The sequence below is a fragment of the Vidua chalybeata genome, chromosome 6 (genome assembly GCF_026979565.1).
Source record: "Vidua chalybeata isolate OUT-0048 chromosome 6, bVidCha1 merged haplotype, whole genome shotgun sequence".
Classification (NCBI taxonomy): Eukaryota; Metazoa; Chordata; class Aves; order Passeriformes; family Viduidae; genus Vidua; species Vidua chalybeata.
Window position 1 is genome coordinate 12,411,740 of NC_071535.1, and position 27,515 is coordinate 12,439,254.

Sequence of the window (27,515 nt, forward strand, 5' to 3'; positions counted from 1 at the left end):
AAACTAGTTCTCAGATAGTCCTGAGATGTGGACACAGAGGAGCCCCAGGTGGTGAGCAGACAGGAAAGGCCTGGAGCAGCACGTGGTTGAGAATGAAGATGTTCGTCACAGGGTCCCTTTCCACATTGCTTCCCTTTGCCCCAGCTCTGCCATGATGTGTAGGCAGAACCTACTCATGAATGTGACAAGAGGGAGGGAGCAGGGCTTCACACTGCTGAGAGCCTGCTCTTCAAGCCTGGAACACAGAAAATGCATTTGAAAGCCAGTGCACAGAGATGGGTCCTGTGGGCCCCTGTGTGCTGCTGGAGCAGTGAGGCTGAGAGTGAGCCATGAAGGCTGCCTTAGCCTAGAAAAGCACATGTCAACCTACCTGGCAGGGAGCCGTCAGCAGCCAGGCCGAAGGGCTGGAGTGAGAGGCAAAAAACTGGTTAATAAATAACAGGGAAAGCTGGCAGTGTTGCATAGTTTTAGTTTCTGCATGTAACCTCAGAGAAACATGGCAAAGGTTCGCACAGCCATTTGCAAAACTGTGTGAGCACTTGTTTGGCTTGGAGGATCAGGTCTCCTCCAGCTGCCTGCGCTCTGAATCATTGTGGGACTGATTTCATTATCCCCAGGGGCCAAATGCTTGGGCTCTCCTTGGCTACCCCAGGCAAAGTGATGGTGCAGTTCCCTGGTTTGCTGTCATCACTAGGGATTTTTCCTGTGGGGTGCTGCCAGGACAGCTGCCCTCACAGTGAGGGTTGCTCAGCATCCCCTGTAAGGGGCCAGATCTGGCATGGATCGATCAGCTTTGTAGTGTACTTCCCTAAAATTCTTGGCTCAGGGTGGCAGCATGGACAAGAGTGAGTTACAATTATTAGGGAAACTATCTGAGGGTAGACTTACTGTTTCTAAATTATATCTCCTATTGTTATTGTAGTAGCACTGCACTATTAACTTGTTTTAAAACAGGTTTTGTTCCCATGTCTCATTGTTTCAATCCAGCCCAGTGATACACTGTAATCTGTGTCTCCACCTTGTTTCTACTCCCATCAGACACTGTGCATTATGAAATTCTTAGGTATGCATTGTCTAGCCTTTCTTTCCAGGCTGAATTATACATTTGCTGTATTTGGATTCATAAGCCATACCCTGTGTCACTTGCTTAGGTGTCTGGAGTCCTTGTTCTGCTCAGTTCTGGGTTATAGCATATTTTTGGTTGGCCTACTGCTGTTCCCAGCCGGTCCTGACAAAGCCCACGCTGTTTTGGCATAGCCAACACATTACACTTGACAGCCCTTCTCCTGTTTAATTTCCTCTTGCTGACTCCCGCGGCAGGGCAGCGGGTGCAGGCAGGAAAGGGCTGCAGGTAGGAGTAGGGGCATTGCTCTTTTCCAAAACGAGGATTTCCCTCCACCCTCAGGAAGAAAACATAGGCAACTGTCTCTGCTCTCTTTGTGTAATTTGATGGCATAAAGGGTCTCCTCTGTGGCACAATTGGTGTTTTTTTTTTGGTTGAATTTTTTCTCAGGTGAAAGCTGGCGGGGATCAGATCCATGCCATCTTCCAGCTTGACACGGAAGTACAGTGAATTAAGTGTACATACTTTATCATTTTTTGTGTGTGGCTGTTTCTCCTGACTGTAGTGAGTTCCTAAAGATGTTTAGGAAGAAGCACACCTTCACCTCATGTTCTCACCCCACCATTGGATTGTGTTTATCACAAGCTGGTTAAGTTAGAAGGCAACTGCAGCATGTAATGTTTAACTACAGGCTGCAGTAGGAGAGCATGAGGCTGAGGGGTTTCTGCTGCTGGATGGAAAGGAGAAACTGGGCAGTGGAAGAGAAAATAAGTTCCTCAGAAAACCCCCAGATCACAGAGGAGCAGGTGGAAGGCAACAGGGTCTTCTGCTCTGGACTGCAGCAGAGCATTTCTTCTCAAAACACTGGGTCTCTGGGAGAGTCCAGCACATTAAACCAGCTAACTGCAAAACACACAAAGATCCAAAACTGAATTGTAGGTGAACACTGGAGCCTTCACAGGTGCCCATCCTTGCTGGTAGGAATAACTGACTCTACAACTGCAGTTATTTTTGGCAAATAGGACTGGGTGTGGGGCTTCTGCCTACAGTTTAGCAAAACTCCATATCCCTGGCCACAGAAATTTGTGTGTTTGACACATTCACATACAATCCCCAACTCCAGAAGAGCTTAGTGTGCAGGGATTTAGACATTTCCTGGTGATGGCCTTAAGCCATGGACTCACAGCTATTTTAGGCTTTCTCCCCTTTTCTCTCTGAAGGTCTGACCAGAAATTTCATCCAGAGCTAAAAATTGCTTGAAACTGAGTGTGTAGGATAAAAAAATGGTCTTTTGATAAAACAGTGTTTTCCTACCAAAAACTGCTTTACCTAAAATTTCCTAACCAGCCCTCATCCCCAGTGGTGTGACACTGAAATCAGGCATCCCCCTTGCCTCTTGGCCAAGAGCCCTCCCCTGCTAGCCCCCGGGTGGAATGAGGTTTGTTGCCATCCTGTGCATAAGTGCCAGTTATAACTGGGTAAATGCTTTTTGCTGGAAAAAGCATTAACACCTTTGCTACCTTGCACTTTTTTGGGCTCAGGGAGAGAGATGGGGGCAGACAGTGCTGAGGTTAAAGATGAGATGTAGGGCAGCCTGTGGGGGGGATAATGAATTCATGGGCACATGGAGACCATTCAGCAAGCTTTGGGCTCCTGTGGGCCCCTGGCTGGAAGGACTTTGATCTGACTCCAGCCTTTTCCCAATGAGGCGCTGCCTTTGAATGCATTCCTGCTCTCAGCCTTGCCCTGCACAGCAGACAAAGACGAGGGGAGCAGGGAAGAGGAAGGGGGGCTGTTTACCCTCATCAGAATGGTCGAGTGGCCTGAGTCAATACAGCCTATTTTTCATTAACCTAATCATTAGATTTTCCTCACTGCCAATTAAATTTTTCCTGTCAGTAGTCAGAAGGGCATCATTTGCATCTATGATTTTTTTTTTTTTTAATAGGGAGCTTCCTGGACATGGTGGGGTTATTTGATGAGTGGAAATGAAAGTTTAATTTCTCTCTGGATGGAAGAAGATTTTTGAGTTTTAATTATCATGCAGCTTAGATTCCTGATGGTTGAGGACCGTATTGGAAAGGCTGGTTTCCATTGTGTGGAGTGGATAATTATGCAGCCCTCTCCCAGGCTCACTGCATTTATTGTCCAGAAGAATCTTCCCAAGCAAAAAGGGGGAGCAGATTTACAACCCAAAATGCATTTTTAGAGCCTGCAAAAGCTTCAACTTAATGTTTGCTAAGGAAAACTTCTGCAACAATTTAAGATTTTATTTACCCTTTTAACAAAATAACTCCCATCAATTAATCTGGTAATCTGCCTTTCCCCTCACAGGTTGCTTAGGAAATAGTTTTGTAAACTCAAGAGAGCCCTTCTGCAGCTGGGCTGCTTTGTGCTATCAGTTTCTAAGCAGAATTCCTGGCAGTGGGAATTTCCGCATAAAATCTACTTGCCCATTTGTATGTACAGTGTCAAATAAAAGATTTACAGCCATCTGAAACTTGGAAGTGCTTCTTACCTAGGAGGTAATGTTAATCTATCCAGAAGAACATGTGAAAGGATTCAAAGAAACCTAAAATGTCAAAGCAAAGCTCATTTACAACTGTTCTCTTTCACAAGCCTTTGGATTAACCTCGTGTCTTTCTCACTGGGTTTTGAACCATCGATAGTTTGAAATTTGCCATAAAAATGGAGACATTTCAGCAAAGGTCTTGTCAAATCTGTGGAAACTTTTGGAACTGCAACAATCCCACCAAATCCTCCAAGAGTGGGATCAAATTTGCATGTGTTTGGGTGAGATCAGATCTGAGGACAAACATCCTGTACAACTTTGATTAGTGTGATGAGATGAAAGAGAAAAATGCTCATTGTGGATGCTCACTCTTTTTCTCCTTGCTGAGAAGTGGAGCAGCAATAGTGCAAATTGGGGACCAGGGAGGAGATTCTGGAAGCACTTGTGCTCATTTCAGTGGATTCGTAAGAGATAATTTAGCAGGACAGCTGTGCATGTAAACATTTCAGATAGGCCTTATTTCCAGAGCTTTCTGACTGTGACAGGGTGGCAGAGGACTCTGAACCCAGCTTGACTTTCATTTGCAATTCTTTTTGGTTTAACTAACATGAACCCAAGAGGATTTGGGCTTCTGATAGCTACCTTCCAGTCTCAAAAGACCATGTGGTTGTTTTGGTGAAGTTAGCAACTTGGGGGGGGGGTTAGCAACTATTATGAGGGTTTCTGGATTATTAAAATAGCTTTAAACCACCCAGTCTCCATTCCCCATCCTCAATTTTCAAATCAGCGCTTTCACTTTTGCTGCCCAAAGACTCACAGACACTCACAGACACAGGCTGTCTCCTCAGCTTTCTCCAGCCCTTTCCTCTGACAGGGTGCCTACAAACCTTGACCACAGTTGGACTGTCAGTGCTTCTGAGGCTGTTTCCTAACCCACGTGGTTTTCTGGCATTCTCCAGCCTGCCTACATACACTGAGCAGCCTCTTTTTTAAGCTCTTTCAGCTAGAGACCATATGTTGTTACTATAGTCATACCAAGCCTCATCCATGTTGGCCTTCTGTGATTTAGGACTGTGAATTTATGTGGAAAAGCTGGATAACTCTTAAAGATAAAAAACTTTTTTTTTTTTTTAATTTTTTTTTTATTGGTGGGGAAGTACTAACTTTTGAAACCTCTGTCTGTATTTTACACAGCCATCTGTTTCTAATATAACCTTTTTATTGCAAGCATCCCAGCAGTGTCAGAGAGCCCTACCCCAGCACTTGTTCTTCTCCCCATTGTCTTTCCAGCCCTCTTTTCTTCTTTGCCAGCCACTCTGCAATTAGGTGAGACTTTCTGCAGGTGATGGAAAACCAAAAGGCATGAAGGGTTTCAGATTGCTGAATCTGACATGACAACAGAGGCTGCTTAGTGATTTAATTTTTTGCCTTCAAGTAAATTGTGATGTTTGCTTTCTGGAATTAAAGTGAAACATCCACAGATTTTCCTCATGTTATATTACACAGGGTAATAGACATGGAAAACAGGATTGAGGGGCTCTTAGTTTCACCTGACCAATCCCTTTGCCCCAAGTCAGACTCGGCTTTACCTAAACTGCTCCTGACAGATGTTTGTTTACCCTGCTTGAGAAAGTCATCATCAATGGCAATTCCACTGCCTCCCAAGGCAGCCTCTTCTAGCCCTTAAATATTTCTGTTATTAGAGACCTTGCTCTTTCTGGATGGAGATGGAATACAATTTATTCACTTTTTATTTTTCAATCATTTACATATTTGAATCCTTTACTGCATCTATGTTAGGTCTTTTCTTCCCCAGGCTAAGCAACCTGGATTCCTGCAAGCTCTCCTGCTAGATTAAACTTTCCATACTCTGATGCTCCTTATTTCTCTCCTGAATTGTTTCCAAATAGCCCGCATGAGTCTTGAAGCGTGATGCCTAAAACTGGACACAGATCCCTATTCAAGATGTTTAATAGCACTGGTAAAGGAGGATTATTTCCCCTGTTTACATACAAGTCTCTTGTTTCTGCATCATGATACGATCTCAGATATTGTTTTCAGCCTAACAACTGGTGCATGCACAGTTTACAAGTTGCAATAGTCTCCAAGATCCTTTTCCACAGGACTGCTGTATGCTGAATGAGGACTCAAAGGATGCTGCCACAAAAGTTTGGGTTGACCTTGGCAGAGGCTGTGAGCATGGCATGCTGGCAGTGGGATGGACTGAGCCTTTTGTTGATGCTGTAGAGACAGGGAGAGCAGCCACCACAGCAGTATCCAAAGTCAGACAGGAAGGGTTGGGTTTTGGCAATGGGAGAGAGGAATTGAGTAATTGGATTGATGCAAATAGAAATGAGTACAGTCTGTCCCATAGGTTTCAGGGAATTTCCCCTGAGGCCATACTCTCTTGCTGACTTCTAGAGGCTGCAGTGTTAATCAGTGCTCCCAAAAGGAGGTGGTGGAGCAAAATGGGCCACTCTTGCTGAAGCATCCACACACCCCAAACGTTGAGTCCTTTGTAGCCAGTGGAAAGACACTAATCGGCTTTGGGGCTTTTTTGGACCTGGTCACGTGATCATGCAATCAAGATTAAAGCAGCACGAGGAAGGAAAAGAGGCTTAAACAGCTGAGGGTGCCTGGCAGGTCATTTTAACCTTTTCATAATCATTAAAGCTGCAGAATCCCATTAGCAGTGAGTGACTTGCAGCTTCGCTCCCCTAACAAGGAGGTGCACCACTGGTGACACAACTTTCTGTTCACCTCTGTTTCCCCCCACAGGAGAGTGCAACCCAGCTCCTTGCTAGGACCCAAACTTTGAGCTGAGTCTAGCCATTCCTTCATGTGGATCAAGGAGTTTGTTGTACCAAGGAGAAACAGTCCATGGATCTATCAAAAGCAGAGGATTTATCTCTCCGTTTCTAAAATTAGACTCTCTTGGAAGGTCCTGCTCAGGCCATACTGTGGTAGATCAGCCCTTGTCCATCTGTGGCAATAGCAGAGAGGTACAGGATAAGGAAGATTATGATGATCTCCTAAATCACTTCTTTGGCACTGGTCAGTGGGCTATGGCTTTACTGTGCTGGGATTGGTGACAGCAGAAGATCCTGCACTGCTACAGTGCATCTCTGACATGGGAAGCAAAACTTTTTGAATGAAACCGTGTTAATTAAGGCATAAGGCCCTCAAAGAGCCTCCAGTTTATTGGTGGTACTCCTTTTCCTCTCTTGCAAGTTTTCGTGAGTGCAGCATCACATCCAGTAGTCAGTCTTATCCTCCCCTGTCTTTCCTCCAACGTCTGTATCTTCTTTTGTCTCCCTTCATATCAACTAGTAAGCTCTGGTGTGGAAATTCTTGCCCCACAGTGTCTGGAAGACAGGATCACTCTGATCCACCTGAAATCTGAACATTGTTGTACTTTCTTTAGAATTGTCCTTTCTGCATTCAGGCAGAAATAGTTGAGTAGATCCAGTAGTTGCACAGCAAATGGCTTCTTAAAGAGGCCAAGGAAACTCTGAATTTTGCCTGGTGTCAGTGGTTTATGATGGGTGTTGCAGGTATTGCAGCACCTGGGATTGATCTGGAGAGCACCTGCTTTCTCAGACAGGGCAGTCTTCCATGTGCAGGGAGTGAGAGCACTGCAGGGGATGCAAATCAGCTTTTCTCAGTTACATGTACACCAGTCAAGACTGTCTGGCTGTGCGTGTCTTGGAAGTTAATATTTCTATCGCTGTGTTTGCTTATTTCATCTAATTACAGTCTATTCACTCTTGACTGAAAACTTAGTCTGAGGCTGAACCATCAGAAACTCACAGTGATTTTACTTGGGGTGATGCCCACATTCAGGCATTAAACACAAATTGTAATGCAAACACATTTTTTTCCTTGGCTGTTTACCTTCAAAATTTCTGGGGGAATAGCAGGAAAGCTCTCCCCAGGAAACCTGGCTGACCAGCAGTGACTAGTACCAGGGCTGAGGCAGTCTGGCACACAGGCAGCACATCTGAGAAGCCTGGTGAAGGTGCTGTCCTCTGCATGCAGGCTTACTCCTGTAAGCTGTGGAGAGCCCTGGAGAGCCACAGCCGCACTGTGGTCCTTGCCCACTCCCAGCAGCAGAAGAGCAGCTGCTGGTTGTCCCCTCAGGAAGGGGGCAGGTGTGGTTTCAGATGACAGGACCGGGAGGTGTTTTACCATGTTCCTGTTTAGCAGGTTTCATGGTTGCAAGGGTTAGACATCCTCAGATGCAGATGTTCTCCAGTGGTGCCTGCTGTTCTGTGCTGTGACAGAGGGACAGGCCCCACAAAGATTGTCATGTACACATCACCCAAGCAAGGAAGGGGAAACTGGAGGCCACCATGCCGCAGCACATGGGCACACACACACTCCTTCCCGATCAGCCACCTCCTAGTGAAATCCTGATTTCAGGAGCTCCTGAACTGTTGACAGTCATTGTGGGCAGATATTTTGCTGTGTGCAGAGCTGCTGTGATGTCTGGAAGTCATAGTAGTGAGCTGTAACAACCAGAGTCAGGAGAGACCTTACCAGACTCTTACAGACCAGCTTGAGGCTGCTAAGCACCTCGAGAGGTCTAATGAACTGAAACAGTCAGGAACATACAGTCTTGAGCTCGTAGTTAGAGGCTTGCTATGAAATGTTAATTAATTAGCTGCAGTGGCATATGTTCCATCCTGTCAGAGCTGCAGCACAGCCATGTTGCCCGTTCATAGCCAGTCTTGCTAGAGTTAAAAATGTGTACTATTCTGAGACCATATTTTTTCGTTATTTGTGATTGGACTGGCTGCACACTTCTCTGTTGTTTTGACTAGTGTTTGAATACCTAAGCTATGCCTGAGCTATCACCTGCACCTTGAAAATGAGGCCTGATCCTATCAGTCTTATTCAGACAGATGTTATTGTGGGTGGCTTTGGATGCTACAGATGGGCCTTTTATTTATTTAGTGTAGTCTAAGGCAGTGTCTGTTCAGTAGATGTGCTGCACCTCAGCTATGGAAATATTTAAGATTTGGCCCTAGTTCTCTTTCTGTGAGTGCATTCCTGTCACCTCTTTAACAGTGGCTGTCAGAGTGCAGAGGAAACTTCTCCCTACACAACCCACAGTGAATGAGGTGGTGGGACAAGAGGGTAGAGCAGGTTGGTATGGTTTGCTTGCTGAATATCTTGCAGAGGTACGAAACACTGGGAGCGTCTATTTACCATATACCTTGTTGTTGCATATTCTCTTACCACATCTCAAGGGAGACCCCAAATTGTGACTAAGATGCTACTGGACAGGCGTGGGATTTGGGATTAGCGGAGTATGATATTTTGGACATGATGATCGTGAAGATGTGAAGATGATCAGGGGGCTGGAACACCTCTCCTCTGAGGAGAAGCTGAGAAGAGTTGGGGTTGTTCAGCCTGGAAAAGAGAAGGCTCCAAGGAGACCTTAGAGCAGCTTTTCAGTACCAAAGTGAGCTGTGAGAGAGCTGGAGGGGACTTTTTACAGAAGTATGTAGTGATAGGAGATGGAGTAATGGCTTTGAACTGACAGAGGTCAGGCTTAGGTTAGATATAAGGAAAGAAGTTTGTACAATGAGAATGGTGAAATATTGTCACAGGTTGGCCAAGAGGTGGTAGATACCCCATCCCTGGAAACATTCAAGGACAGGTGGATGAGGCTCTGAGCAGCCTGATCTAGTTGAAAATGTCCCTGCTTGCTGCAGGGGCTATACTAAAGGTGGCTGCTAAAGGTCCCTTCCCACACAGGTTATTCTGAGATTCTGCACCAAGGCAAACCAATGAGCATTCCCTGAAAACCCTGATGGTGCCATAGCAGAGAGCAGCACCTGTGAAACCAAAATAACTCAGCATTGGCTTTGTGGTGGCCCTGCTCACATTTGAGCCATCCACTGACTTAAGCCTGTTGTGAAAACTTGCCTTGCATACCAGTCAGGAAATTGGACATTGAAGCAGGACATTGGGATTGGAGTTTTCTGGTAGGAGCAGAAAGATGGAGGCTGCCTAGGAAAAGCAAGGGTGGTGTATTTGTCCATCTCTCACAAGAGTTTCCTTTAATAACAATATTCAAGATATGTGAGTTTCATCTGCTTTCCAACTGCTCTGAAAGAGTGCTGTTGCTTTAATAAATCAACTTCTTTACAAGAGATAACCACTGGCCATTTTTCAGTCTGCTTGTATGTGTCAAGAAGTAAGACCAGTGGAGCAGTACGAATATGAAATATAGTGGGGAAGAGCAGAGATGTGATAATGAAACTGCCAACAAACAGCAAAGTGTTTTATTGAGCACAGGTGAAGGCCTTCTTATGAGATGATCTTTGATGGAAGGAGAGGAAGAGAAAATGTCAGCATTCTATCATGCAAAGAAGGCAGCTGGCTGCAAGGTGCAAATCTGGCAGAGCATCATTCCTTCATGTGCCTTTCCTCTGTGGTTTGGGAGAATCCCTTTAGGGATGCTGCTTTTTATGAGGATAGGAAGAGCCTTGTTTGCAGGACATTGCCAAAATATAGCTGTGCTTTACTGTCATGAATCATGCTTAGTTAAAGTAGCTCCTGGGAAAAAATGCAGTGGAAGCAGTGGGTGTCCAGCCTCGCTCCTGGATGTGTGGGGCACCTCTGAGGTGCATGTGGGACAGAGCTGGAGTGGGGCACCGTGCCTTGACCTGCCAGCCAGCACTCCAGCTGTGTAACCTGTGCTTTGTAGCAAAAAGGCAAATAAAAAAGACAAATCAAACCTCAATGGGGTGCTGTGGAAGAGGACTAAAGCACCTCTGTTGGTTCAAGTCTGCTCTTGCCATTTTGTTTGGTATTGCCCAGGCTGGGTGTAAGGACTGTCCTGCTGTGAATGAGTCCCATCAAAGGGCTCTCAACAATTTTCTCATTTCACAAAACCTACATTAACCTTTTCTGACATCTCTGGTGTGAACTGCCCTAAGTAAAGGGCAGTTATTTTCTTATATTCATCAGGTGCTAGCACCTCATTATGAGAAGGTCTTAAATAAAAGTGTCTCAATCCCAACCTCACAGCTACCACACAAACCTCTGCTCTGCATTCTTGTGGTTGGAGAAGTGGCATACAAGGAAATAAAACAATTTATTTTGCTGCTGACAAAATATATGTGTAATTTATCATATTTACCCCTCTGCCAGATTCCTCTGAAATCTCAGATGAGAATCAGAAAGGCTACAAGTGTCTTTTAAAATTACACTGTTCTGTGCTCTGCAGGCTGCAAGATTGTTTTGTTTGTTAAAACAATTTCTAATTTATGTTTTTACAAAGCTTGAGGAGCCAGGCAGTTCCCTGCTCTCTGAGAGACCATTGAGTTAAAACAAGGTAGACTGATTTGTCTTGCCTCCATTTAGCTGTAATGAGTATTAAGTGGTTTATCTATGTGGAGAAAAGTTACTCAGCTAGATTACATCCAAGCTGAATTACATCCCATTCCAGATGGAGTATGTTTTTTTGAACAGTAAATCTTGAGGAGGGTGGATAATAACAGTAATGCGCCTTCCTGAGCTGGAGTGCAGCTCCTCTGCCTCTCATGGAGATAATGTGGAGAGCTCTACATCCAATTAATTTTTCCAAGGCTTTATAAAGAAACAGGACTTCAGGTTTCACAGCTCTGGGAACAATTTAGCTTGTAGAATTTACATTGTGCAAGTGAGCGATGGCTGATGGTGATTAGTTTTCACCCGTTTTGCTGTCGTGGGTAGCAGCCTGGCAGGGCACGTTCTGCCTCTCTCCCAGCTTCCTCTTCTGTGTGATGGCTGCCAGAGGGAGGGTGCTGAGTGGGATGTGAAATGCTTTGATGGGAAATTTTGTTCCCTCTGGTGCCATCTGGCCCACTAAGTCACCCACTGCTCGTGCAGCTGGTTCTCGTGGCCCCAAGGAGTAACCAGAGGAGGGTGTTGGCCCCAGTGGCATCCCAGGCAGCACTGAGTAGCAGAGAAAAGAGTGCCAGAAGGCTTATCCTTGACCATGTGTCCTTGACCTCCATACTGGTCTGGTCACCAGCAGGGCACTGGCAGGTGTGAGTGGCTAGGTGGGTGTGCTGGGGTACACTGCACCCAGGACCTGAGTCTGGGAGCTGCTCCAGCCACTGGGAGAGCGCTTTAGGGCTGGTGAAGGTAGAGCACTGCTCACAGCTGGCAGCAGGCTTTGGCACAGCAGTGAGGACCTTTGTGAGTTTGATTTCTAATGAAAAGGGATGTGAGGGTCTGATCAGTCAGAGATCCAGATCTGCTGCCTCTCCTGGATGGGTCAGTGAGGCTGTCCTTGTCTCCTGGCTCTGGGGGAGGCAGGAGAGGACGGAAATTCACTGATAAGAGAAAGTCGGAGACAGAAAAATGTTGGGAATGTGTTTCTTGATATAACATGGGTGAGACCTAGCCTGGGGTTTCACTGCTTAGCCTGGCAGTGTTACTGCCTGCTGTTGTGAGAGGTACGAGATTTTAAAAACTGAGACAAGAGGCAAATGGTTCATCTGGCACCTGCCTCAACACAGGCAGGTCCAGAAAATGGAGGTGTTTCATCTCGGAGGGCATAGCAAGGACTGGGATGGCTCTGAGCACTGTTTCACAGCCTTTGCCTGAGATGGAGCATTTTCTGCTGACAAAACGACTCATTTGGTTTTTTTCCCCTGTGTGTATTTTACATTGCCATAGGGTGTTTCCTGGCTGAGGTCAGACATCAAATATGGTTTAGGGTTGAACAGTGGTGTCCGAAGAATTCTAGCAGTTCTCAGGTCAGGCTTTCAGAACCAGTGGTGTACATTGGCTCCTGAGGATGCAGGGCTTGACTTCCCAAGGAATATCCTTTTTTTTTTGGTAAGGGGTATAAAACCACAGAGAGGAAACAATTCTCTATTTCCTTTTCTTTGACAGTCATGCTCTATTCTTTTTGTCAACCAGTCAGTCAGTCAGTCCTGGTAGCATTCAGGGCCTGAACATGACAGCTTCTGCATCCCCATTCATCCACTTAACCTAAAATCCTTGTAGCTGCTGGCACAAATAGGGTATTGGTGGAGCTGGAATGCAGGTGGGAAGGACACCTTATTTGACCAGATCTGCCAGTGGAAGCTGTTGTATTCAACACACAGCCAGTAATCTCTTGCTGTCTTCAGACAGAGATGGAGACTGGTTTTGGAACTGTTTATCCAAATGGGTATTATGGTACTGAATTTAGGGGTAAGTTAACAAAGCATGATGGCCTGGGGTACAGAAGAGGTCACACCAAAGAATCCATGGTCCTCCTGGCTTTAACAATCTCAAACTCCCCTTGCACCCTGCTGGAGGACAGGTTCATTACTAATTCAGCAGGTTCTTCTAGCTAATCCTGAAATCTTGCTGCATTCAGCACCAATCTACTGCAGCATTCTGCTCATCACCCTTGGATTTGTGTGGCCTTCACAGGGAAAGTGCTTTAGATGGATTTTATAACATACTTGTTTTGCTCTCTTCTCCTCTGACCTGGAGACTCCCCCATGTTAGGGTGGTTGTTGGGCTGAGTTTGTGCTCCCTGCAGCTCAAGCTGATGTTGCTGTGTACCTTGTCACCACTTTAGCTGTTCACTGAACTTACATAGCTCCCTACAGTGTCTTCTTAACCTTTCTCACGAGGACTTGTTTGGATTTCCTGGGTTTCAACAAAGCATAATCCAGTCAAAAAACTGAGCATTTTTCTTCTGAGAGTGTGCTTTAGATGAGCACTTGACTCAGATCCATCCTGCTGTTCCTTTGTGTGGTTTGGCACTGGTCTATGGTAGCACTTTTTTGAGCGTATTCCAGTTTTTCCCTTGAGTGGCCAAAGCAGTGTCAGTGATTAGCTGTAGCTTCCCTGCTAGCCCTTCTGCTGAGTGGCAGGAAGAGCGTTCAGGCTTAGTGCCGAGTGTGCTTGGCAGCCACTGGCAAAGGCAGAGAGAAGCTGTTCAGCACAGAGCCAGCCCAAACCTCACCCGTGTGGGTGTTTGTGTGCCAGAGCTGCAGCCAGAGGTGCCTGCTCTCCATGGGGGGACTGATCCCAAAAGCTGCTGGCCACTGCAGCACACGCCAATGGCACTGGGGCCCTTGTGTTAACACCTGGTTCCTTGCTGATTCATGCTCAGCAGCAAGTCCTGGGGTGGAACAGTGGCTTCTGCAGTCATACCATAATAAATGAGATGAGGGAAATTATAATTTTGTACTTTTCAGAGACCCTTTAGAAGTGTGGAAAATGTTTGGAGTTTTTAATATACTTATGTTGCAAAACTTTTCCTCCTGCTGTAACAGCGAATGGCCTCTGCTACTTAAATTACAAGTGGAGGAGAAATTTTGCAAAGAGTCAATTATAAGGGAAGAGCTCATCAAGCTGTAATGAGAATGGAGAAAAGGTTTTCCCAGTGTCCTTTATTTTCTTCCCTGTGACATTTTCAGATGTGTTTCTTCTAAGCATGGTTAAAACAAAAGCCAGATGCTTTGGAGAGCAGTAAGCCACCCACAGAGTTCTCCAGTGACTTACCTTCTATGCCAGGCCACCCTGTCTGGTGTTGCTGTCTTGCTGCAATGGTAAACTGGCCATTGCATTCCTTCAGGTTGAATATTACCATTTTATGTGAGGGTATTCTGTATTTTATTGTCCTGGTGTTTTTCTGGTTAGTGTCACGTGCTTCCACTAGAAAAAACAGATGTCCTGGGTAGGCACTTGTTGTGTGTGTCAGGCTGTGTGCATGCTGCAGCTCTGTGGCCTTGCTGAATACACTTCTCCCCCTTTTACAGCACTGGGAGTTGTGGCACTGACCTCCTCTTAGAGCTGTGCCAACAGCTTGGTTTTGTGAGTTTCTCAGTTGTTTTTGAAAGAAAAAGGCACGTGTCTGGAGGGGTTGTTTATTCAAACCTAAAAGGAAACATCTTGTTCTGTTGTGGAGTATTTTGGTGCAGTCTAGATAAATGAGAATAGCTTTCAAAACTAGGAAATTACTTTTATGAAAATACAAAACACAGTGTTTCAACTTCACTTTCTTTCTGTATCACCCACCCCTCAAACTGGCATTGATGCAGATTCACAGAAGATTTTGCTGTTGCTGCATCTCAGCTTTTTAATGAAAAAACCTTTGATGGAGTCCCTCATCACCCTACACACATAGGGTTTTATTCAGCAAGTCATTCCCAAACTTGCCTTCTACAGAGTGGGAAAACATGTTGCTTCTGACACAATACTTGCCTGTACCACAAGAAGCTTAAATGTATTTGTTTTTTTTTTTTTTTTTTTCTCTTTTCCTAAAGATTCATCTTCCAACTATATCAGGCAACTTGAAACAAAAGTGAAACTGCTGGAGGATGACAACAAGCTTCTTTCCCAGGTAGGTTTTATTTCCTAATAGATACTAGTGTGGCCCAGTTCTCCTGTTTCCATATGATTGCATCTGACTGCTCATTTTAATGCACGCTGGCTTTTGGTAAACATCCTGCACAGGAAGAACACAATTCATATTAACCCCACACAGATAGAATTTGGTCTCCTTTTGTTAAAATTAAAAAAAAAAAAATATAGGAAAAAAAAGTGAATCCTCTGTTAGTGTCTCTGTGTGTTTCAGAGATGCATTAATGCCTCCCTGCAGAGCTCCTTGACCCACCTCTGCTCCTGGGGATGCCATGAGAGTCCAGCTCTGTCTGTCTCCTTGCTGTAGGATTTTGTCTTCCTTGCCCATTTACATTGACTTTTATCTTGTTGAAAGAGGAGACTGTTGTCAAAGGACAGCCTTGGGAATAGCTGTGTGTGGTGCAGGCTCCCAGCTATTATTTGAGATCTTACTTAAATCTGAACAGACTCTCTAAAGGGGCACTTTTTGCTTGCATCTCCCTTTCAAAGTCTACTCCACGTGCCACTGTGCTTTTGATCACTCATGCTGCTTACCTGTCTTTATATAGCAATATCAAGCAGTGAGAAGAAAACAGCCATTCTGTTTGGTATGTCCTCTGGATCCCCTGTAAAACACAGGAGTTGGTGTAAACAGGGGCAGCTCTGCTGCATTTAATAAGGCACTGTCTATTTAAACCATTGGAAAACTTACCCTTTTTTTCCTGTACTTTACTTCCTTTCAATCTTTTATGTTCTACCTTCCTGGCATTTTAAAAGTTTTTTTTTTTTCTATATTTTGCTTCTTATTTCAAGCACCATGTTTCATAGTAATTTTGTTCCAGATTCTTCCCAATTATAAGGGATGGAAATAGAAAAGCCCTTGTAATATTTTTTAAATGCCTTTTTGCCAGTTTATGTTGTGCTGTTCTTTGCATTTCACCAAATCGGAGAACAGACTGTTCCAGGGTCACATTTTTAAAACATTCTCATTTAAAATAAACAAAAATAATGAAGAGCTCTATGTGTACTGAAATTATAATAACATCATTTTGTCAAATGTTTTTTTTCTGAAATACATATTTTGACCTGACTCTGAGCTTTTTTAAAGATTACTCCTTTCTCCCAGCATACTCACTGGCATTACTAGCCATGAAAAAAACTCATAGGCACCAAAGGGTTAAACCCCAAAAGGGTACATAACAACTTTGTAGTTGCTTCATGTATTAATTGATTGCTAATTTGATTTTGAGTCCCCCTGTCTTTCTCCCAAACTGTGTCTGAGCTGGTGTCTGGTGGCTGTTTAATTGGAGCTATTGATAGGCAGATGGGATGTGCATGGATTCAGGGATGGGCTCAGTGTACCCTTGGCCTAGCTTTGTCCTGCCACAGCCAAGGACATTACTCTGTCAGATCTGACTTAGGAGGTCAAGAAGAAGTTGGTAATTAATGGTGAAAACAAATAGGGTCTGCATAGCTGCATGGGCTTATTGCCTTGGGAGGATGAAACCCAGTTAATTTTGGGTTGTGCAGGGCTGCTTCGGATTCGTACATCAACCCTTCACCTACATGCTGCCCTGGGTGTGAAGGCTATGTCTTTTCCTCCACTGTCCTCAGGTGTCATCACCTTTTGGGCTGTATTATTACAAATACTTGAATCCAGGAGGGAGGGAAATTACCTTAAAATAGCTCTGTGTTCTGGAGAAGGCCAATCATGACTCCAGTGGCAGCAGACACTGATGCCAGCCTGGCTGTGATGTGCTGTGCAGCCCCTGTATGATGTCTCAATGGCCCTCCAAAAATACCAGGATCCAGCTTCTTTTAGATTACATTCAGGAAATAACTTCTTTATTATAAGCAGGGAGCCAGCTTTCCTTAGGGCAACAGGACTGTTGAAGCTACCCTGGGCTGGCTGAACTCCCTGGGAATACTGAGCTGCATCACCTCCAGTCTGTCATGCTACACACCCAGATCTGGATTTTTTTCTCTTTTAATGAGAAAGATTAGGAAAATCTGCATAGACACAAACTCACATGCATATGTACACATAGTTCCCAGCACTTTCCCAGAAAGCATAATCCACTTACTGTGTTTTTACTTGCTTTGTCTGATTGGAAAGTGTTTAGCTGTTACCATGCGGATCTTGGGATAAGACTCTAGTTAGAAAGGATCCTGGCAAACTTTCTTCTGTTTTGAAAGTTGCCAGGTGATCCTGGCTGTTTGAACTCTGCAGTGCCAAACTGGCTTGTCAACACCAAAGTCACATTTCAACTCGGCTTGGCTTTTTCTCCCTGGGAGTATTGACTTTGCAATAATATTTGCAGCCTGGTGTCAAGAAGTTCTATCACCAGCGTGCTGAGGAGTGATGAAACCTGACGTCCTAAGTAACAAACAGTGCCTGTGCATTAAGGGATTAACAAATCAGGGGTGGTTATGGAAGTCTTCCTGGCTTCCTTCCAACTGCTAAACATAGAGCTGAAATAGTGCTTCATCCAGAGAAACCTGAGAAGGCTGGTGCTGCAAAGGATATTTGCAAGCTTTGTGGCTGGATTTATATTCCAGTGACCAGTGACACAATACCCTTTTGCTGGCTGGTGCATCCTGAGTGAGATTTGTTGCTTTAACTTCTTCAGCATCTCTGGAGTGAAGGTGTGCTGAGAGGTGGTGTCTTTGTAGCCCCTTCTGGAATCAAGATGCTGATTGCAGGGGATCCTGAGCTTCACTTTTTCTCCTGCTTCCCAACATATCCTTTCTCTATAAGCACTTTAGAAGAAAGCCTCAGTGGGACAGGCAAAAGCTCCCAACCTATGCCTGGCAGCTGCTCTGCACTGTACATGTCACCTGCAGTACAGACATGCTGGCATTCACACTTCTGTTTTTCTAGTGACTTATTTGAACAGGTTAATGGAGAGAGCTTTTCTTACTCTTGGAGATCAAGAAATACCATCTCACAAGCTACACTGCAGTGGGAGGAAAGCAAATGGAGAGAAGGGTGTTACTATGATAGCCATATATGTGGTTTTTTTTTTTTTTTTTTTTTTTTTTTTTTTTTTTTTTTTTTTTTTTTTTTTTTTTTTGTTTTGACTTCTTTTACTTTCTAGAGAAGGATATGATCTGTATTTCCCTTTGGAAAATTATATGTTTCTGATATTGCTAACCCATCAGTACTCATCACTCCCTCCATTTTCCTGTCTCTGAGGAGAAACTACTCCAGTTTTTACTTTTTTTGATGCAGTTTATGCTGTGATGTTTTGTTGGTGTGGCCATGTCAGCTAGAAGGTCATGCTCTTGGATGGCATTGCTGTGCTGGCAAAGTCTCTGGCAACCCACAACTTTTATTGCCCTGGTTTATATTGTTTGGGCAGAGGTTGTAACAAATGCCACTACCAGAAAAGACCACTGAATCCTGCTCTCCAGTGCTGGTAGGTGTCTCTGGTGTAGCCACAGTGGCAAAGACCCCACAAAGCCCAGTGGGGATGGTGTGAACCTTTCTCACAGGTGTAGCTGGTTTCTGGAAGTTTTAGTTGCAGTGTGAAGATGATGAATGAAAGCTCTGAAAAATGCTGAGTGTTGGTTTCAGAGAGCTTCATGGGCATCACTTCTGTAGCCTCACATTCTCCAGGGAAGACTTGCACTGAGTTCTGCTGTGTGCATGCAGTTGGTCTGTGCAACATCACGTGGGTGAAGTCTTGTTATTCCTCTGTGTCATTGTGGGCAATGCCCAGAATAGCTGATGTTATTAGTGGTGTCTGGTTGACTAGGTGAGGGTACCTTCCATAGTGCTAAGATCTAATCCCTAAGGTGGGAGACCATATTTGCTTTCCATTCCTCTGAGCTAGAAATATCCAAGCACAAAATAAGCCCCTTAAGCCACTTCATACTGCCCCTGGAACAAAAAGGAAATTTTAATTGCATACTTTCCCCTTAAGGTTAGGTTGTAAATGTATTTACAACATTTAGGAGCTCCAAAGGTCAGTTCTGGGTAGTTTCATAATTAATGCATACATTTTAGAAACAATAAGGCCATTCTGGCCATTCTTTCACATTATTTTGCATTTTCAGCTCATTCTGTACACACACAAAGATTAAGCACTTTTAGCTAAAACTTAGCTAAAAGTGTATAGGCTGTGTGGACTGATCACTTTTCTCTCTCCTTGTAACTAAGTACTGTGCATCATGGGCTGGCTGTCAGGACTCCTTTTGGTTTATAGTCTCTGAGCTGTGTCTACCTTTTCCCTTGAGAGCAGGAGTGCCAGAGGCATTTTTCTATTCAGAGATGCTCAGGGCACGTTACACATCTTTGTTTCAAAAAGCCCAGCTTTATAGAAAGCAGATGCATTGGGCAGGTGAGGCTCTAAGTAACTGGATGTTTGACAATGCCTGGTGCCTCTTTCACAGAAAATTTCAAGTCCTCTGGTGCAGAGCAGAAACAAAAAAATTCTTCTCTAGGGAGTGTCAGCCCTTGAGATTTATGAGTATTTAATTAAAATTGCCAAATAGACTTCAGTAGCACCAGCACTTCACAGCAGTTGAGCCTGCTAGCTGCCTGGGGTTTAGAGCTTCCTTGGAAGATCTTTAGTGCATCCCTAGAAGTTCTTGAAAACTGTTCTTAGTCTTACTTTTAAGAAACTGCATGCTTTTTCTGAATTAAAAGGCTGCAGCTGTAGAGTTAATAAAATCATAGTAGGCAATGCCTGTAACACTGCTATTAAAACAGAGCTGAGGTGTTTGAGCAAGGAACTTCCATGGTCACAGCATCTGCAGGCTGCCACAGTTCTTAGGCAAATGGGATCTTGGCACAACCATGCACTCAGCAGGCAGTTTCCAGCATATCCTTCTGAAAACAAGGGGGGAAATCTGGACCCCAGGGCCAAAAAGAGCCTTATAGTCATTAGCACTGCAAAGAACAAAGATGTAAATGCCATTCAGTGGAGAGCCTGATCTCTTCCCAAGGAGGAGAAAAAGAAATTGCCCACAATGTGCTGGCTGGCTTCAGGAGAGTCAGAGTGCAATTTCCCCTGTTATTTTATTATCAGTCACTTCTGTGCCAAGTCTGCCATTAGCAGTTCCTGCTTGCAGAGCTCCCTCTCAGCTCTCAGAGTTGCTATAAGGTCTTATAGCATTTGGGCCTCTCTGTGAATTGGCTCTGGAGGTTTGTCTGAGGCCATGGCTTGTGCCAGGAGCACTGCACACACTCACCATGACAGGAACAAAATTACAAACCTATCTGATTTCCCCAAAGTCTACCTATTGTTTGTGTGTGAGGAGGATAAGTATAATTGCTTTAATTTAAGGTCTCACAAGGGAAATAGGTTGTTGGCTTTTTTTTTTTTTTTGGTAATGCAGAGCAACTCAGACATGAAGGCTTTCCAGGCGGTTGGTCTCCATTTAAATACAGAATACTGAAGGGGATGTACCTTCAGTTACTCTATTACCATTTTTAGATAGTATTTCAATGTTTAGCTGCATTTTAAGTAATAAAAAAGGAGATTCGTATTTGGGGTCACATCCAAATATTCCTTTCAAGTCAATGGTGACAATTTCTACAGGACTCCATGCATTTTGGAGTACAGCTCTTGAAGAAACAGATTTTTGTGAGACCTTCTCTCTTGAGATCAAAACTTTGATACACTTTTGAGAATGCACTGCATTGCTTACAAGTGTAAATGCAAAATATGATAACTGAATCCTCAAATGTTGCTTCCTTAGTTGTGGAAACAAATCTTAAAAAAACCCAACATAGCATGCAAAGCCAATCAATGTCCAAGTGTGTTCCATTTCACCTCCTTTTTTGTGAATTACAATGACAAGACTGATCTGACCAATTTGCTATCCAATAAGTTAACTTGAGATTTAAGTAACAATGTGTACTTATTGAATAAAATGTTTTTCCTTCCCAAATAAGAAATGTGTAGGAGCAGTTCAAAATACCTTCAAGCCCTCTAAGACAGCGGAGTTCCTTCTGTTTACTTTGGACATCAGAGATTTGAGCTAATCTACCTACCAAAATATATTTTCTCTAAATAAATATTTAGAAGTACCTTCATGGAGTTCTAAAATGCACAATCAGTGACAGAAATGAGCTTTTGCAACTTATAATGAAATCTGAGTGGTGTACTGTGTGTTCTGGGAGTTGTCACCTGCAGTATCCGTGGATTTTACGAGAATATAAAAAGTAAATAAAGTTCCCTAAAAACCTAGGAAATATAATTCAAAAGATCTGGATCCAGAAGTCAACTAACAGATAGACAGAGACATACTGGGCTAATTGAGTCTTACAAATTTGAGACCATCATATAATTTCTTGCAACTTGAAATTTTGGAAGGGCTGGAGCTGAATTTCAGTGTTTGAGTGTGTGTGAGAGAGATGCACACATGCAAAGCTCTGTCATGCCCCATTTGTTTCTGTTGTGGGTAAGCAAGAACATTGGGTTTAATGAGGCTCAGTTTAACTTCCAGCTGTGAAATACAGGATTAGTCATATCCTGTGCTTAACCAGCTTTGTAATAATTTCACTGAATTCTACTTTTTATCTCTGTATGAGGACAGGGCCATGGAAAAAGCTCTTAATTGCAGTTAGATCAGGCTATGAAGAAGCAGCTTTTTGTGTCTTTGATACATGTGGAGAGGTTCAAAGTACACAGAATCTCAGTGATCCGTCCATCTGAGAAGTACTGAAAAATGTCTTGAGGGGAAACTATGCAATAACTGCAGAGGCTTAAAACCAGATTTTTACGATGAGTAAAATGCCAAATTCAAGCTCAGATCAATAAAAATTCAGAGTCTGACATCTGAAAACTACTTGGGCAACAATGTGAAGGATGTTAATCATTCATTGCTTTGAGAAGAAAAAAGCCTCTTTACTCAAAACTGTAAGTTTATGACAAGACTTTCAGTTTTGTTTTGTTTTTCATGAAGCCAAAAATGCAAATCTAAATCTTTATAAGAGACTTTTAAAGAATATTCAGATTATCTCAAAAAAAATGAGACTGGCAGTAATTGATTCTCCCTGGCTGCTTGAGTCTCAATTCAGCAGAGCGCTTGGAACATCCGAGTGGTCCTCCAGAGGAGAGGGCCTTGGGTGCCCAGCATGAGCTAAATACTGCAAGGGACCTTTGCTGCTTTGTCAGCAGAGGTTTCAGGTCTTTATTATTCTCATTCCTAACTCTGCTGTTTTATGTGATGTCGGGAGTGCCTTGAGGGCAGCCCAGCAGCATTGCTGTGGCTGTGATTTTGGGAGGAGGTGCCGTGGTTCCCTGTAGCCTCCTTGCCTGGAGTGCAGTTGACAGGAGAAAATGAAGGGTGACTCCAGGGGCTGGTCCAGACCTGTGCTTGATACTACATCCATATAAAAATCTACTTCCTTGGAGGAACTGGGGCAGCATTTTGTAGTTTCTCCACTGGCACCCCCAGTAAAGATGCTGATTTTGGTTCTAATGAGCCATGATGGGCTCTGTTAGTCTGTGACTCTGAAACTCAAGTCATGCAAGCCAGAGACCAGACTCAGGCTGCACCAAATGCCAATGGCTATAGCTCTGTTTGGCTTTCTTAACTATTGAGCTGCATTTCTATTTGGGTTATAGGCTGTGATACTTGGATCTCTCAGCCGTGCCAGCTCATATATCCTCTTGAGCAAAGCCTGCCAGTTGTGTGATTATAATTATATACTGCAATTTGGTTTGAACTGATTATCTGAGTCTCCTATGAGTTATGGACTTGATCTTTCTCTGCAGATCTAAAACAAGACAAAAATACAGACATTCTTGAATATTAGCAGTGTACTAAAGTTCCCTACCTCAGTTGCTACAGAGAATGGAGAGGTTTGAAACCTGCACTGCTTTTATGTCCTGTACCCCACTGAGATACTAATAAGTCTTTTTCCAAGAGTGATTTTACATGGTAGAATCTGCTAAGCCTCTTACTGACTGTTTCCTGCCTTTCCCAAAGTTGTTAGCTCCCTCAACAATAGTGAATTCCAGCTGTCACCAATGCAACCAGGTGAAATCTGGTTGCCCCTCCATCTGTGAACACAGATCATGATGTGAAGGGGAAGTCAGAGTCTAGGCAGAAGTGGGGATCCTCATCCCTGTGTTACATTTGTGAATGGCTGAGATCCAGCCATGGCACAATGCCCAAATGCATTTCCAATTCTGCACGAACTACTAAAAATGGATTTATTGATGGAGCTGGCTGAATACTGAAGAGGGAATCAGGAAAGTAGGTGTTTTGACAGACCCTTACCCTCTAAAGCCTTTGTTACCAGTTCAAGTGATCCCCAGATGTGTTGCATGTACAACAGGGATATGAACCAGTGTAAAGGAATTTAATCTGTCCTGTAACAGAAAGCTCATATTATTGCATGACATGGAAGATGTTAAATAGTTTTAATCTCATCCCTTAATTTTTTTTCCTTATGTGCAGAGTTCTTTCAAAATCAAATACGTTGATTTTTTAAATTGAACTCTCATGTGTGTGATTTCCAACTTGCCTGATAAATGCTGCTGAAGCTAATGGGACTCTTCACGTATACTTAAAGTCAGATACGTGCTTTGCTGAGCTTATTTTTGCTTGAATATGTCTTGTAGTGATAACTGCAATTACTGAACCTTAATTCAATTATTTGCCAGCTTCACACAGTGCAGTTGCCCATCCCTCAGATTCCTGGTGCGTGAGACACTAAAATATGGATTAATGAGATAAGGGGGAAATGTTTGTGCAAGGTTCTGTGGTAGGGGATGTTCTCTGGGGCACAAGGCTGCCTGACAAGGCCAATCACTCCTCATTGCCCTGATGGCCCTGTGAGAGCTGTGCAAGGCAGGTGCTTTGCACCGTCTCCTGTGTGTTATTTGAGATGTGTTTCTGCTTTGCTTTAGCTCAGCAGAGCTCACTGCTCTGCTGTGATACCTGAGGCTGCCTTGGGCCAGGTTGTTGCTACAGAGCTCTGATAGTGCCATTGACCTCTGTAGGTGTGGTAAAGTGTGGTAGTTGTGAAGAAGAGTAAGGTGATCAAGCTTTACCAACTGTTTGAGGGGATCACCACGCTCTGAATCTGGATAATAAGATATTAATGTTTGTGCAGGTGGATTCTGCAAGGCCTCATTCATTAATATAGGGAAAGGGGTTGAAGTTCAAATAATGATATTATCTTATCAAGTAACTCAATATTGACACCTGCATATACGACCTTTGGTCACCTGTGGTAAAGATATGTTTTTTTTTCAAGATAATAAAATAGCTTTATTTCTGTTAGGTTTCCACATGTATAATGTTCTTCTGTTCCCTCCTAGCTGGCTGACTGCAACAGCTTGCCATGAGATTTCAGTAAGGCAGAGAGAGCTAATGCATCCACAAGCAGCTTTTTGGAACTGGGGGGCTGCATTTTAGTACTGCTGCTGGTTGTTTAGGGCTCTGATTGCTTATTCTTTAAATTGCTAATGTTGGTGATTTCCATTTTTTAATCATCTGAATTTATTAAATATGCCACTGATTTATTTTTATTTCTGCTCTGTACTTGTGCAAAAGACATTGGTTAGTAATATCTGTGTTTTGGCCAAGTTCAAATCAATGCCATTAGCCTATGTGAAGAGAAGTGTGCACTTTCAGCTAAATTGCTACAGGAAATAACAGAAAAAGGTTTTGAGCTAAACCTTCAATTTAATTACTCAGTTGCAAACAATGCGTTTTTGAGTGTCAAAATTGAGGCAGTTTCAATTACTGGAACAATTATGGTTTAGAGTATTGTTGCTGGTAGGTTAAAAATTTATATTACAGTGAGAGACAAGTAGTCCAGGTAATGGGCAGTGTAAGAGTCCATAAAGATGAAGGCAGCCTGACAAAGTGGGCTGAAATAAAACCTGCATTTTTTTTCCTCTTCACAAATGTATATAATCAAAAGCCAAGGTCTCAACAGAGTTTTCCATCTAACATCCAAGATTTATGGGTGAAACTAAAATCTGAAGTGAGGGTGATATTTTTTTTTTAATGTAGGCTTTTTTTTCCCCCATATAATTACCCAAATCATAAGCCAAGATCCTAATGGGCTTACATGGTCAGGGTGTGATGCCCTTGCCCTGTTGCTGAGGACCAAGTTCACTCTGATGTTTAAATGATGGCTGAAGGAAATCCTGTGCTTTGTAAAAGGAGAGGTAGCCACTGAAAAATGGAAATTGCATGTTTGTCATAGGGCTGGGTGATGGCGTGGCATAATAATTTGTCTAAAGAGAATCTTCTGAGCTGGTGTCAATAAGGGTATGCTCTCTTGTCAATATTGAGTTCCCTGTAGTTTTCCTTTCCGTCTCTTTGCATTTTATGCTGTTACATAATTTCTTCTAAAGTTGTGTTGAAAGCAGATATAATGTTAATACATTTAAGTGGTGCAGTGTGTAATCCGCTGTCTCTTGAGCTTAGTGCAAGTGGGTCTGCATTGTAGGAAAATGAAGCTGATTATTATAAACCCTTGGAAATGACAGCCCTTTGGGAAGTCTGCTGTCAGTGACTCACGTATGCTTGATTCTCTTGTGTTCTGGACACGTTTTGCCATCCCTTTATACTCCCCAGAGGTAAACAAAAAGTGGCTCCTGACCTTCACTTTGGTGCTTTGTGGTGTGTTTTTAAAAGCGACTTGTGAAGCAGGAGAGGAAGTTTTCACAATGCAGGAGGTTAGAAATGAGTTCCAAAGGGGTTTAGAGAGCTGTAGTCCTCAGGTGACTCCAGGCCTGTCCCTCCTTGCTCCTGCCTGCAGCTGGAGGATGCTCGTCGCTAGCAGCTCTTTATCACATCTACCAAGGCTCCAGGGGTGCCTTGGGTATGCTCAGGCACAGGATGCCCATGTTTAAACACCCAGATTGCTCCCAAATGACTCCACAGCCCATGGGGAGAAGGGAAGCTGTGACCCTCTGTGAAAGCTTTAATATTTCCACAGGGCACAGGGTCAAACTGATCATTTATGATTAAATACTTTTTAAAATCTCTTTTCAGCCTTCATCTGTTACAACTTATGTGAAAGGAGGAAAAAGTGTTTTCAATTAAAGGCTACTTATGTAACGACCCTGTTTTGAATGCTAATTCATGAATTACTGGGAGCTGACAGTGCTGCTTTTTAATTTTCCACAGTCACTTCAGAACATAATACTAATGGAAATAATTTTTTGCTAATCTCTCATAAATGCTGAGAATTTTCTGTCAAGTAAATTTCTGTCTTTCTGTATTTAATTTATGTTAAGAACAGTCCATTTTGTTGGATCAAAGTATTTCAGAATTATATATTTGTCATCTTTTTTCTCCCTTCTAGCAGAAGTAATACTGAAGGGTAGCAGAAAAGATAATTTGTCTGACTTGTCTCTAAGTTTTCAACACTTTATCTTCACAGTTGATCCGACATGGCCACAGCACTGATCTGACTTTACTGGACAGAAAGGAAAAGGAAAATAAATGTTTCTTCGTAGTACTTTGACCTTAAAATACCACAAACACCATCCATCTTCTTGTGTTATTTGTGTTATTTTTCAATTGAATCACTCAGCACAGAGGGTCAAAAAGTCAGAGGCCACCATTTCTTCTCTTTGCTAGCAGGATAGAAAGCTTTGATAGGAACAAGTGTTTACTGTTCTTTCATTGTTTTGTTTCGGCTTTTTTTTTTCTTTTTAAATGTAATTTTAGTCTTTGGTAAGCACCAATACTTTAATTTCTATCTCAAGCATTTAAAATTATACATTATATGTTATGGAAAATACCACTTTCCACCCATCAAATTGCTTCTGTTTTCTACAGAGAAAAAAAGTTGGTTTTGCAGTCTATTTTTACTAAAAAAATCTTGATTTGTTGACCCTACTCTTTTCTCATTGGTAGGAGTAGGCCAAACTCCCTTCCCTGGTGGGAGGGACATGCCTGTGTCCATTTGTTTCATAACAGGCTGACAAGGTCTTGGGCTTTGGTCCAGTAGTATCTTCTGGGATCGCTCTTAAGTCCTGCTTAGTTGAAAAATGTATCAATAAATGTTTTGTCATTTTCTGCGAGTGTTGAGGAGTGATTGTGCCGGAATGGTGGCGGTGGGGTGGCAGTGCTGGCTGTGTGTGGCACAGGTTTGTGCTGCAGGTGAAGGTGCTGGCTCTGCAGGCTTGTCAAAGTGCTGAGTTAGACCAAGGGCAGCTCTTGCACTTTTGTACCACTGTGAAAGGACATGTTTTTTCTTTTTTTTTCTCTTTCTTTTTTTTCTTTTTTTTTTTCTTTTTTTCTTTTTTTTCCTTTGAACTATGGATGAAACTAGGGATTGAAAAATATTCACAGTAATGCAGCAAGAGCCACTCTTGGAGTAGTCAGTGGCCAGTTGTTGGTGTTTGATGGGGATTGGTGTGTGAGTCTCCTGAGCTCTCACTTGGTCTCCTTTGCTGCGTTCCTTTCTTCTTCTGTCTCTGCTCCTCAGCTTAGAAAACATTTCCAATAAAAGTTCAATTGAGACTGCATGCTCCCATGGAGTTTTAGTTCAGATGAAAATTATTTTAGTGATAAATTCTTTGAAACTCCTGAAATGTGAAGTGATTTTACCTGAAGGATAATTTATTATAGATATGTTGCCCGTTAGTTGAGATAATTTCC

At 43.2% G+C, this 27,515-nt stretch overlaps 1 protein-coding gene across 2 annotated transcripts in view; it reads left to right on the top strand.

The window, feature by feature from the left end:
- The window catches only part of CCDC85C (coiled-coil domain containing 85C), a 110,867-nt gene that overhangs the window by 53,221 nt on the left and 30,131 nt on the right, over nt 1–27,515 (top strand). For both annotated transcript variants that reach the window (XM_053944746.1, XM_053944747.1), the window contains exon 2: nt 14,849–14,925. In XM_053944746.1, coding sequence (XP_053800721.1) covers nt 14,849–14,925 — 77 coding nt within the window. The remainder of the gene's footprint in view (nt 1–14,848; nt 14,926–27,515) is intronic.